The 14,030-nt window shown below is 40.2% G+C and overlaps 1 protein-coding gene across 1 annotated transcript in view; it reads right to left on the reverse strand.

The window, feature by feature from the left end:
* Positions 1 to 12,042, reverse strand: part of LOC110503033 (collagen alpha-1(I) chain) — a 35,162-nt gene extending 23,120 nt beyond the window's left edge. The window contains exons 1-10 of the mRNA XM_036960785.1: positions 11,808 to 12,042; positions 10,024 to 10,227; positions 9,363 to 9,394; positions 8,279 to 8,314; positions 5,533 to 5,628; positions 3,499 to 3,570; positions 2,813 to 2,857; positions 2,337 to 2,390; positions 1,970 to 2,023; positions 108 to 161 (exon numbers count right to left, since the gene is read on the reverse strand). Coding sequence (XP_036816680.1) covers positions 108 to 161; positions 1,970 to 2,023; positions 2,337 to 2,390; positions 2,813 to 2,857; positions 3,499 to 3,570; positions 5,533 to 5,628; positions 8,279 to 8,314; positions 9,363 to 9,394; positions 10,024 to 10,227; positions 11,808 to 11,889 — 729 coding nt within the window. The 5' untranslated portion in view covers positions 11,890 to 12,042. The remainder of the gene's footprint in view (positions 1 to 107; positions 162 to 1,969; positions 2,024 to 2,336; positions 2,391 to 2,812; positions 2,858 to 3,498; positions 3,571 to 5,532; positions 5,629 to 8,278; positions 8,315 to 9,362; positions 9,395 to 10,023; positions 10,228 to 11,807) is intronic.
* Between the last annotated feature and the right edge of the window lie 1,988 nt (positions 12,043 to 14,030).

The following is a 14,030-nucleotide window of genomic DNA, read 5'->3' on the forward strand; positions in this document are numbered from 1 at the left end:
TACATAGGGAAAAGGGAGCCATTTGGAATGCATACTTGGTATCAGAGCCAGGTCTGTTTGGATAGGAGCATCTGACCCTTGATCTATGGGGTTAGAAGGCCACTCACCTGAGGGCCGGCGGAACCACGCTCACCGGGGCGACCAGACCTGCCAGGCTCACCCTGCAGAGGAGAGAGGAGAGCGAGGTTGATGGAGAGACAGAGAGGTCCTGTCACTGTGAACAATGCTGTGGCAAACAGTGAGAATAACGTGGCATACAAAAATGCATAAAAAAGTGATGAAAAAATAGCAAATATCATGATTAAATTACATAGTACCAGTCAAAAGTTTGGACACAACTACTCATTCAGAGATTTTCTTTTTTTTAAAAATATTTTCTAGATTGTTGAATAATAGTGAATATATCACAACTATGAAATAACATATATGGAATCATGTAGTAACCAAAAAGTGTTAAACAAATCAAAATATATGTAATATTTTAGATAAAAAAATATGATGACAGCTTTTCACACTTTTGGCAATCTCTCAACCAGCTTCATGAGGTAGTCACCTGGAATGGATTTCAATTAACAGGTGTGCCTTGTTAAAAGTGAATTTGTGGAATTTCTTTCCTTCTTAAATGCGTTTGAGCCAATCAGTTATGTTGTGATAAGGTAGGGGTGGTATACAGAAGACAGCCCTATTTGGTAAAAGACCAAGTGCATATTATGGCAAGAACAGCTCAAATAAGCAAAGAGAAATGACAGTCCATCATTACTTTAAGACATGAAGGTCTGTCAATGCAGAACATTTTAAGAACTTTGAAAGTTTCTTCAAGTGCAGTCGCAAAAACCATCAAGCGCTGTGATGAAACTGGCTCTCATGAGGACCGTCACAGGAAAGGAAGACCCAGAGTCACTTGTTCATTAGAGTTACCAGCCTCAGAAATTGCAGCACAAATAAATGCTTCACAGAGTTCAAGAAACAGACATATCTCAACATCAACTGTTCAAAGAAGACTGCGTGAATCAGGCCTTCGTGGTCGAATTGCTGCAAAGAAACGACTACTAAAGGACACCAATAAGAAGAAGAGACTTGCTTAGTCCACGAAACATGAGCAATGGACATTAGACCGGTGGAAATAATTCTACAGCGATACACCATCCCATCTGGTTTGCGCTTAGTGAGATTATCATTTGTTTTTCAACAGGACAATGACCCAACACACCTACAGACTGTGCAAGGGCTATTTGACCAAGAAGGAGAGTGATGGAGTGCTGCATCAGATGACCTGGCCTCCACATTCACCCGACTTCAACCCAATTTGATTTGTTTAACACTTTTTTGCTTACTAGATGATTCCATATGTGTTATTTCATAGTTTTGATGTCTTCACTATAATTCCTACAATGTAGAAAATAGTACAAAATAAAGAAAAACCCTTGAATGAGTAGGTTTGTCCAAACTTTTGACTGGTACTGTATATATTATGAATACAGTATGTATGTAATTATGTAATCATACATGTCAATATGCAGTGGGGGGAAATATTATGGTGTAAGTTGCAAAGGAGGAAAACTAGAGGAAGTCTACATTAAATTCAGTTTACTGTCTTTACTAATGATCTTTGTTTCTGAGCTACAGATCTGACAAATGGAATGCGATAGAAGGAAAGTAGAGATCAGATCTGACTAATAGAATGAGATAGAAGGAAAGTAGAGATCAGATCTGACTAATAGAATGAGATAGAAGGAAAGTCGAGATCAGATCTGACTAATAGAATGAGATAGAAGGAAAGTAGAGATCAGATCTGACAAATGGAATGTGATAGAAGGAAAGTAGAGATCAGATCTGACTAATAGAATGAGATAGAAGGAAAGTAGAGATCAGATCTGACTAATAGAATGAGATAGAAGGAAAGTGGATATCATATCTGACAAATTGAATGAGATAGAAGGAAAGTTGAGATCATGAAAACACAACTTACATTATCTCCGTTCTTGCCTGGGGGGCCCATTGGACCACGTTGACCCATTGGACCCTACAGGGGGGGAAAAAAGCATGAAGGGAGGTGTGTGTGTGTGTGTTGCTTTGTGTCAAAAGTTACTGGGGTATAGTATACATTCATTATGACTGTTATAGATCACAAATGACAGGGCTCACTGAAATATAATATACACACAAGTGTGAATAGTCAGTGTGTGTGTGTGTGTGTGTGTGGCGGGGGGGGGGGGGGGGGGCGTGGGCGTGGGAGGTGGCTACTACAACATGGTCATAGACAGGAAGTGATGCGTTCAGAATGTGTGTCAATTGTTATTGATGGGCACAGGAAGTTGCAATGTTTGTATACTCACAGCACCGCCAGGCTCACCGGGCTCGCCAGGGGGACCATGATGACCGGGGGGACCCTGGACATGAACACAGATCAGACCATATGACACAGGGTATATAACCAATAAGACTTATTATTATAACAAATTATGGGACATTTTCCGGAAAGAAATTCATCCTAATCCTGTATGTACTAAAAGGCTTTTTCAAAGGAGATTCTCCATTGTGCTTTTTAGTCCCACACTAGACTTAATCTCCGTCCGGGAAAGCGGCCCTATAAGACGTACTGTTTTAAGACATAAATATACTACATTGTATACTGTAGAAATGTATGCAGAGTCTCTAAAACAAACTATAGACATGTTATGGTCAGAGGGAACATGAGAATGTAGCTGCTATAATAAACACAGATGCAAATGTTTATTTGTTAAAAAAAAAATAGATGAGTGAGGTTGGTGTTGTTGACAACACATCAAATGACTAATGAGAGGATACTTACAGTGTTTCCTGGTGGGCCAGCGAGACCACGGGGACCCATTGGCCCCTGTTGGAAACACAACAACCAATGAATCAATGAATCCATTTGCAGCAGTACTTTTCCTCCTTTGATTGAGATAAAATGATTCTGTGAGATATTGTTATCTAAAGGATAAAATAGCTGATGATTGTGAGCGACCACTACCAGAGGACTACTGCAAACCTGAAAGCATCGCACTGTTTAAGCACTAGCTTAGTATAAACTCTACTGTGTCGACAGGATCCATGATCTTCTTCAGAAACACCAATACTAATCTGGTCTGCCTGGGGTCTGGCTATGTGATTGCGTAACTCTGACTAATAATTTTGTAGATGTTTGGTAATAGACAATGGTTGGCCATTGGTGAAGACAGTTTTGCATTGCAGCAGTCCACATTATCTCTGTTTCATATAGTTAACATCACTGTTTTGATACTGTCTCTTCAGGGTTCCTGAAGGGTTCCTGAAGGGGTTTGTCTCAGCGAGGACCATTTTGGAAAAAATGTGTTTTAATTACTCCTTGTATGTGCTATCCTCTGGGAATACAATGTCCATGTATATATTGCTGTATATGTTTTTACGCAAATAAATTAAATTACATTTATCCTGGAAATGTGGCTTCACTCTCCACACTAAACAGCACAGAGGAAGAAAAAAAGCAGTTTGTACCATTGGTCCCTGTTGGGCCTGGCCACCACTGGATTTCTCGTCATAACCGTGGTGCATCTGAGGAGAGAAGTTCTGGAGGAAAGGAAAGAAACGATAAATTTGTTTCTGTTAATAACACTGTCCGTAAGTCACATTTATAATTGGTTATAATTGTTAATAACACTGTCCGTAAGTCACATTTATAATTGGTTATAATTGTTAATAACACTGTCCGTAAGTCACATTTATAATTGGTTATAATTGTTAATAACACTGTCCGTAAGTCACATTTATAATTGGTTATAATTGTTAATAACACTGTCCGTAAGTCACATTTATAATTGGTTATAATTGTTAATAACACTGTCCGTAAGTCACATTTATAATTGGTTATAATTGTTATTAACACTGTCTGTAAGTCGTGTTTATAACTGCTATAACTGTTAATAACACTATCTGTACTGTAAATCATGTTTATAATAGATTAGAACTGTTAATAACACTGTCTGTAATTCAAACTCCAAAATGGTACCCAATTCCCTACAAATTACACTACTTTTGACCAGGGTTCTGGTCAAAAGTAGTGCACTATATAGGGAACAGGGTGCCATTTGGGACATAGATTTAGTCATATAGGGTGAAATAACAGCTTGCTACATCAAAAAATTCATTAGGAAATGGGGCAAGTATCTACTAGTTTCATTATTAACGAGGAGGAACCTTTTCTATCTACTATCATTACAGATTTGTGTGCCTCTCTGTTTTCTCTTTCTAGTCCAGGGCTCTCCAAACCTGTTCGTGGAGAGCTACCATACAGTAGGTTCTCACGCTAACCCTGTTCGTGGAGAGCTACCATACATTAGGTTCTCACTCTAACCCTGTTCGTGGAGAGCTACCATACAGTAGGTTCTCACGCTAACCCTGTTCGTGGAGAGCTACCATACAGTAGGTTTTCACTCCAACCCTGTTCCTGGATAACTACCATCCTGTAGGTTTTCAATCTAACCCTGATTCTGGAGAACGACCCTCTTGTAGGTTCTCACTCCAACCCTGTTCTTGGAGAGCTACCATCCTGTAGGTTTTCACTTCAACCCTGTTCTTGGAGAGCTACCCTCCTGTAGGTTTTCACTACAACCCTGTTCTTGGAGAGCTACCCTCCTGTAGGTTTTCACTACAACCCTGTTCTTGGAGAGCTACCCTCCTGTAGGTTTTCACTACAACCCTGTTCTTGGAGAGCTACCGTCCTGTAGGTTTTCACTACAACCCTGTTCTTGGAGAGCTACCCTCCTGTAGGTTTTCACTACAACTCTGTTCTTGGAGAGCTACCCTCCTGTAGGTTTTCACTCCAACGCTGTTCATGGAGAGCTACCGTCCTGTAGGGTTTCACTCCAACTCTAATCTAGCACACCTGATTCTAATAATTAGCTTGTCGATAAGATTAATCAGGTTGGTTTCAACAGGGGTTGGAGCGAAAACCTATAGGAGGGTAGCTCTAACTCCTCTCCTCCATAACCCTGCCTTAGATCAGAGAACCAGGGAGCTGTCCATTCACCACTGGTGCTGAAGGGAGCAGGGAGCTACTATAAACTCACCACTGGTGCTGAAGGGAGCAGGGAGCTACCGTAAACTCACCACTGGTGTTGAAGGGAGCAGGGAGCTACTGTAAACTCACCACTGGCCCTGAAAGGAGCAGGGAGCTACTGTAAACTCACCACTGGCCCTGAAGGGAGCAGGGAGCTACTGTAAACTCACCACTGGCGCTGAAGGGAGCAGGGAACTACTGTAAACTCGCCACTGGTGCTGAAGGGAGCAGGAAGCTACTGAAAACTTACCACTGTTGCTGAAGGGAGCAGGGGGCTACTGTAAACTCACCACTGGTGCTGAAGGGAGCAGGGGGCTACTGTAAACTCACTGCTCTCTAACTCACATATCGGTTGATATTTCCTCTCAGGTAAAAAGCATGGATGTAAATAACTCTGGTTCAAGACTGGTAGTAATTGGACAATATCCACAGGAAATAGTCAGTGGATATTGTCTTGTCATGAGGTTACTTACTCCACCGCCAAGGCCAGGAGGTCCAGGGGGGCCCGGGGGGCCGGGAAGGCCAGGCTGGCCGTCCATGCCATCGTTACCGGGAACACCCTCAGGACCCTGAAGAGATGGACAGACAGATACACAGACAGCTAATCAGTAACAGAGACAGATATATTGACAGACAGCTACTCAGTAACAGCTCAGCCTTCAACAACCCATGGCTGAGTTACTTAGATAAATACAGTTCTGTGACAAATTCAGGCCTATCTTCTAATGCACTTCATAAAATAAATTATATTAGAATTGGTATAATTGGTATAGACCTAAAAGTGGTGGTTGAAGTGGTGAAGTAGTAAATGCTGTAAAAAGAAATTCTGGAATTGTTGATTTTTTTCTTAAAAATGTTTAAAATCATTCACACCAGTTGGTTTGCAAGTGCTGGTGGAGCCACTCAAAGAGTAGAGGCTGCAGTATGGGCTGCAAACCTATAATGAACAACGATCCATACATTTGACCTGTGTCAACGTTCAAACAACGTTCAAACAAAGGTCAATAGGTCATTATGTTTCATATTTGAAAAATCTATATCTGTCAATAGAAACTAATGTCAACCTTTACTTTTATAGACTAAGTTGTAAGTTAAACAGTTACAATAACATTGTACTGTAAAAACTCTACTGCAAATTAGCTTTGCTGTGTTTAATAGGTGTGTTCAATATGTGTGTTTCATAGGTATGTTCTATAGGTGTGTTCAATAGGTGTGTTCAATAGGTGTGTTTCATAGGTATGTTCTATAGGTGTGTTCAATAGGTGTGTTCAATTGGTGTGTTCAATAGGTGTGTTCAATAGGTGTGTTTCATAGGTATGTTCTATAGGTGTGTTCAATAGGTGTGTTCTATAGGTGTGTTCAATAGGTGTGTTCAATAGGTGTGTTTCATAGGAATGTTCTATAGGTGTGTTCAATAGGTGTGTTCAATAGGTATGTTCAATAGGTGTGTTCAATAGGTGTGTTCAATATGTGTGTTTCATAGGTATGTTCTATAGGTGTGTTCAATAGGTGTGTTCAATAGGTGTGTTCTATAGGTGTGTTCAATAGGTGTGTTCAATAGGTGTGTTCAATAGGTATGTTCTATAGGTGTGTTCAATATATGTGTTTCATAGGTATGTTCAATAGGTGTGTTCAATAGGTGTGTTCAATAGGTGTGTTCTATAGGTGTGTTCAATAGGTGTGCTCAATAGGTGTGTTCAATAGGTATGTTCTATAGGTGTGTTCAATATGTGTGTTTCATAGGTATGTTCAATAGGTGTGTTCAATAGGTGTGTTCAATATGTGTGTTTCAAAGGTATGTTCTATAGGTGTGTTCTATAGGTGTGTTCAATAGGTGTGTTCAATAAGTGTGTTCTATAGGTGTGTTCAATAGGTGTGTTCAATAGGTGTGTTCCATAGGTATGTTCTATAGGTGTGTTCAATAGGTGTGTTCAATAGGTGTGTTCAATAGGTGTGTTCAATATGTGTGTTTCATAGGTATGTTCTATAGGTATGTTCTATAGGTATGTTCAAAAGGTGTGTTCAATAGGTGTGTTCAATAGGTGTGTTCAATAGGTGTGTTCAATAGGTGTGTTCTATAGGTGTGTTCAATAGGTGTGTTCAATAGGTGTGTTCAATAGGTATGTTCTATAGGTGTGTTCAATATGTGTGTTTCATAGGTATGTTCTATAGGGGTGTTCAATAGGTGTGTTCAATATGTGTGTTTCATAGGTATGTTCTATAGGTGTGTTCTATAGGTGTGTTCAATAGGTGTGTTCAATAGGTGTGTTCTATAGGTGTGTTCAATAGGTGTGTTCAATAGGTGTGTTCCATAGGTATGTTCTATAGGTGTGTTCAATAGGTGTGTTCAATAGGTGTGTTCAATAGGTGTGTTCAATAGGTGTGTTCAATATGTGTGTTTCATAGGTATGTTCTATAGGTATGTTCTATAGGCGTGTTCAATAGGTATGTTCTATAGGTATGTTCAATAGGTGTGTTCAATAGGTGTGTTCAATAGGTGTGTTCAATAGGTGTGTTCAATAGGTGTGTTTCATAGGTATGTTCTATAGGTGTGTTCAATAGGTGTGTTCCATAGGTATGTTCTATAGGTGTGTTCAATAGGTGTGTTCAATAGGTGTGTTTCATAGGTATGTTCTATAGGTGTGTTCAATAGGCGTGTTCAATAGGTGTGTTCAATAGGTGTGTTTCATAGGTATGTTCTATAGGTGTGTTCAATAGGTGTGTTCAATAGGTGTGTTCAATAGGTGTGTTTCATAGGTGTGTTCAATAGGTGTGTTCAATAGGTGTGTTCCATAGGTGTGTTGCATAGGTATGTTCTATAGGTGTGTTCAATAGGTGTGTTCATTAGGTGTATTCAATAGGTGTGTAAACTCAGAACCTAATTTCATTGTCTAGTTACTCCATTTGATTCAGTACTGAACAGAAGCAGCAGATAAGCCAAAGACCGTCTCCTGCTCCTCACCTTCCAAAATGTCCACCTGTGTTTACAATCCTTTACAGTTCAAATCCCAACTTCCACTTCAAGCACCACTTGCCATGATTCGTCAGAAGAATCAATGACACTAATCCACCGTGCCAGAATATGTTTTTCCTTAGGCCTCCCATGGAACATCTAAACCATAGGACATGTAGCAAGCTATACAATTTACTTACAGAAAATAAACAACTTCAAGTTGAACTTAAGTTAAACTTATGTCCTAAGTTGAACTTGAAACTTACATCATCACCCTTGGGGCCAACTCCTCCCTCTGGTCCCTATGGGAGAACAACAAGAGGAAGAGAATCAGTTGTGCTACAGTGCTCCTTTCACTGCACTCCAATGAGAGAGGTGTAGTCCTACTGAGGCACCAATGAGAGAGGTGTAGTCCTACTGAGGCACCAAATGAGAGAGGTGTAATCCTACTGAGGCACCAATGAGAGAGGTGTAGTCCTACTGAGGCACCAAATGAGAGAGGTGTAGTCCTACTGAGGCACCAATGAGAGAGGTGTAGTCCTACTGAGGCACCAATGAGAGAGGTGTAGTCCTACTGAAGCACCAATGAGAGAGGTGTAGTCCTACTGAGGCACCAATGAGAGAGGTGTAGTCCTACTGAGGCACCAACGAGAGAGGTGTAGTCCTACTGAGGCACCAACGAGAGAGGTGTAGTCCTACTGAAGCACCAACGAGAGAGGTGTAGTCCTACTGAGGCACCAATGAGAGAGGTGTAGTCCTACTGAGGCACCAATGAGAGAGGTGTAGTCCTACTGAAGCACCAATGAGAGAGGTGTAGTCCTACTGAGGCACCAATGAGAGAGGTGTAGTCCTACTGAAGCACCAACGAGAGAGGTGTAGTCCTACTGAGGTAGCAGTATACTTAGCACAAATAAAGGCATTGAACGTTTGTTTGGTGGAGCGTCAAATGGTAAGCCTAGAGCACATTCGAAAGATATCACAGTTTGAATGAACTAAAATGAATAGCATACACCACATATTTCAACAAATATTACCCATAATGAACATAATGGGCTCATTTATGATGCCTGTAATCAGGCCAGAACTGTCATTATTCAATAATATGATAACAGTCATGTACCAATGTAGGCTGCAGAGGGAAGGATGGCTCATTATAATGGCTGGAACAGAGCTAATGGAATGGCATCAAACCATGTGTTTTATATATTTGATACCATTCCACTGATTCCGCTCCAGCCTTTACCACTAAGCCCGTCCTCCCCAATTAAGGTGCAACCAACCTCCCGTGTCATGCACTAATACATTTTCACCGACATAAATCAATCTTGGGAGTAAAATGTGCATAATTACCTCTGTCTCAGACACTACTGGCCCCTGGGGACCTATGAAATCAATTGAGAGGAAAATATAATATTATTATTACCCCTTATAAACTCATATCAAACATGAACTGTGTCATAGTACTATCCTGTAAAACAATGTTTCTCAATGTACAATAATACTGTGTTGATAATGAATGCATGATGGCTGGATCCCATACAGGAATGTGAAGGCATCACAGGCTTAATCCTGATTAGGCCTATGCATGAGGAGATGTGAGTGTAAAATTTGGATGATTTGCTTCTCATCAATAAGGTATCCACAGTCCATTCTAAGTAATGGCCAGCCCAGTCTGGGCAGTGTAGCCTAAGGGCTGCTCAGTTCCTTTTCGGGTTTGTCCCCCTCTGTCTATAACTGGAAACATTGCAGCCAACTGGTGCCACTAGGCGGCGCCAGAACACTACCACAAAGCACAGGTGGGCAGCAGGTAGCCTGGTGGTTAGAGCATTGGGCCAGTAACCGAAAGGTTGCCAGATCGAATCCCTTAGCTGACAAGGTAAAAATCTGTCATTCTGCCCCTGAACAAGGCAGTTAACCCACTGTACTTAGGCTGTCATTGTAAATAAGAATTTGTTCTTAACTGACTTGATTAGTTAAAAAAATAAATATAAGGTCATCAAAGGCAGGCTACCCTCTGTCTCGGAGTCATCGGGGCAGATAGGACAGCATTCGCCGTCGGGGATGATAGGGTCGGCGCAGTCGGTTGTGTCCTCACAAATCACTTCGTCGCACATAACGGTTCCGCTGTCGCAGACGCAGATCTGGCAGGGTTCAGGTTTCCATACATCCTTATCGTTGTACTGTTGGCCGTCCAACGAGCAGCTGCCGAATCCACCTGGGATGATGGAGTTTTGGAGATGCAAGGTAAGTCACATGGCAAATAAATAAACCAGAAGTGACAAATCAGAAGTGACATAATTTAAAAAGAAGGCCTCCTACTTCTAACGTGTAGGCATAACCCAAACCTCTTTGAATAAAAATGTGACAATGCAGGAAAAACTAGAAAAGAGCAAACCAGTCATGACTGTGAAACTGAAGTCCTACCACAGGTACTGTAGACCTAATGTAGGATCCTAGGAGGCCACTCTCAATGAATCGACATAGGCCTAATATTGGCAAGGCCTAGAACTACCAAGATCCCAAAGGCTCAAGGCCCAACTTGAGAATCCTTTAGATATGCATTAGATGTAGGCCTATTTAGAGAATTTTAAAGAAAAAGTAGGCTACTACCCTACAACTCCCTACTACAGAAATAAATGAACTGAATGTCCTATTGTGTTGCACTGGTTGTTACCTTTGCAGTAGACCAGCATTGGCCAAAGGCCATGGGGGTGTCTAATATGGGAGTTGTAACGTGGTTGGTGAAAATGGGGGAGCCGCCCCCTCGAAACATAAAATGTTTCCAAATGCAATGAAATGCTTTGTGGCATGCATAATTACCAAGGCCTATGTTTGAACTTTGAACTACAAGCGATGCTATAGCCAATATCAGACAGGCCTGTAGGCTCTCTGATTGGGGTTCCGGTGGGTCCCTATACTTGTAATTGTTAATATCTACCACATAGTGGCGCTCCCAGCCTGTACAATGACAATATCTACAGAGCCACATGCCCCTCCCTATATCCAATCAGATAAATTGATGTCTAGACAATTCCATTGAAGACATCATAGTTAAACTATTTTCACTTAATTTGACTCCCTGGTTTAAAGTTATTCCAAAACAAGCAATGGAAACTTCTTATTGCAAATTCCATTTGTGTTTGTTAAATAGGTTACAAACTTCCATTTATACTAGTAGGCCAATGGAGAATAAGGCGTGGCTTTCCTATTGTCTAATCTTTCAGGAGCTTTTTCCAGTCCAGGCATAATTCGTTGTTCGTAATATAATTCCTAGATTTTGGTGATAGGCCTCAAATGCAAATCAACTTTTGTTCTGAGCTTTTTTTCAGAAAAATATTTCCTCATTGCTTATTTGTATTTAATTTACATCAGCAATATATATTTTTTCAAGTGGTTTGTAAATGTTTAGTTAATTCCAAATCCATCTGAACATCATGTCATCATTGCGCATCCAAGCTTTAGCAGCAACTAGAATTTCCCTTGCCCGAGGACATGGAATAGCTTGTGAACAGCGATGGCAGGGGCGCGCTAAACATGTGTCTGCACGCCAGAGAAACGCTCAGCCATGGAAGCAGAACAATATAAAATCCTTGTTCAATGCATCGAGCTTCGGAGCTCCAAAAGCAATGGTATAAGCTTTTGCTGACAATTTAACCCCATGTTTCGCACAGGGTAGCTAAGCATAATTTGTAACATCCCAAACACAAAAGAAAGGTGCGCAGCATCCTTTTACGCGCTATCCAATTCTTCATGCGAGCGTCCCTGTCCCATAATCTCATATAAAGTGATACTTACTATCGTCCTCTCCTTGACCTCTCGCCAATAGTACTGTTGCGCTCAGCAACAGCGCTAACCGAATATCCACAAAGCTGAACATGTCTAAATATTAGACATGTAGACTCTTTGCGGCAAGGGGAATCCTGGTTTTACTCCTCAGACTCCAATCATAAAACGTAGAGTCCGGTTCTTTGTTACTCCAATCCAGACCCTGACAGAACCACCCTACTGCCCAAACAAATGAGTAAACTGGGCTTTTATATGCCACACTTTTGGGGAGGTCCTGGGAGCAGAAGATAACTTGTACATGTTCAAGTGAAAGGAGTCCCTCCTTCACAGTTCAGGGGGGAAGGGCGGCATTTAAAACATGACAAACAAGTTCACATTTCGGTTAAAACGTGGACATTCAAACACCGGGGCTGTCATCTTCCGACTCTATGGATATTTTTGGCTTATTCAAACGAACTATTTTCAACCCTACTTAAATCTTGATAGTAGCCTATTCAACTTGAGGCAACTTGTCAGGAACGTTTTTAAATCAACATTTTGGAACATGCAATCAAGTGTTTCATTATTTCAATTGCGTTAAGTAAGCTAAGTATTTTATTTTATGTGGAATAGTAACAGCTGGGTTTAGGTTGTGCAATTTCAGATGATGTTGTTGCATGTGGATGTTTTCCAGCAGACACCTTCGTGTCATGGAATATCAGAATGCAAGGATCTGAATAATTATCTGATCCTGACAGACCATGAAAATTGCTTCAGAAATTAAGCTTTGATTGACGTTTACACACAATTTTACACACACATGTTAACTGTTTACACATAGAGATGCAACTTAAGGCTGGCCAATGGAGCCTACAGTTGATACATTTCTTACGGGGTCTCGTGTCGTTTTATTGATTGATAGCAATGATAGCCATAATGTTTTCATTATTGGGTCCTACAGATGGATGCTATCACAATAGTTTGGAAATGAATCACCCTTGACAATAATTGGAAACGTGGCATGGAGTGGCCCACTTAAGAATGAAGACGACATAACATTGTGCTAAGATAGTCTTGATGTAATGAGCTCTGAACAGATATGTGCCATGAGTTTATAGTTGTTGAGATGATTTTGAAATTCATGTATTACTTGTATAGGCTACACTCTCATTCACGTTTTTACTTGACAACAACATCCAAACAAAACTTCAATTAAAATGGTATACCTACAATGTGCATCCAACATTCTGTTTTTATTGATTTTGTTCATTGTGATTTTGTTTCAGTCATCACAGTGTTTGGTTGACCCACCTTTCATAAAGACAATTGAATGGTGCATACAATCCTGCACAATAATAACTTCTGGCATTAAATTCATTGTAATTACATGACATGCATAATGCAGCTTTTCCAAATCTGGGTTGCCCCTCCCATGTGTAGATGATGCTGGAGAGGAAAATGTGGCAGTATTACAAAACACTCTCATTGCACTCTCAGTGAGAGGACACGTTGCAGCTTCTATTAACGTAGCCATATCTGACATCCTTCCTTCTCCAATTAGTTTTTTTTCTACTGTATGCCACTGAGGCAATCAACCTAGAAACATGTATTTGACTTTCTAATTACAATGAGTGAAAATAATCAGAGGCAACAATTACACGTTTTGCAGCGTTGTTATTTCAACGTTTAAAATGTTAATTACAGTATCTCCAGCATCACTAAGAGAGGAAGTCACATTTGTATTTTTAAATGACCTACTGTTTAAAAACGAAAGAGGACCCAATGACTTAGGACACTGCAATATTTTTCCTTGAAAATTAATGTACACACTCTCATACTGGACATCACAAATAACAATCAACACTTCTAAACATCGTCTGAAATGTGTTGAGCTGTGCTATTACTTAAATTATGTCACCTAATCTTTCATTAACTAGGCTTATTTGATATACAGTATCTGCAATATATATATATATATATATATATATATATATATATATATATATATATAGTGGGTGTTATAAATACAGTACTAGTCAAAAGTTTGGACATACCTACTCATTGAAGGGTTTTTCTTTATTTGACCATTTTCTACATTGTAGAATAATAGTGAAGACATCAACACTATGAAATTACACATATGGAATCATGTAGGAACCAAAAAAAGTGTTAATAAACAAATCAAAATATATTTTATATTTGAGATTCTTCAAAGTAGCCACCCTTTGCCTCGATGACAGCTTTGCACACTCT

The sequence above is a fragment of the Oncorhynchus mykiss genome, chromosome 23 (genome assembly GCF_013265735.2).
Source record: "Oncorhynchus mykiss isolate Arlee chromosome 23, USDA_OmykA_1.1, whole genome shotgun sequence".
NCBI classification, from domain to species: domain Eukaryota; kingdom Metazoa; phylum Chordata; class Actinopteri; order Salmoniformes; family Salmonidae; genus Oncorhynchus; species Oncorhynchus mykiss.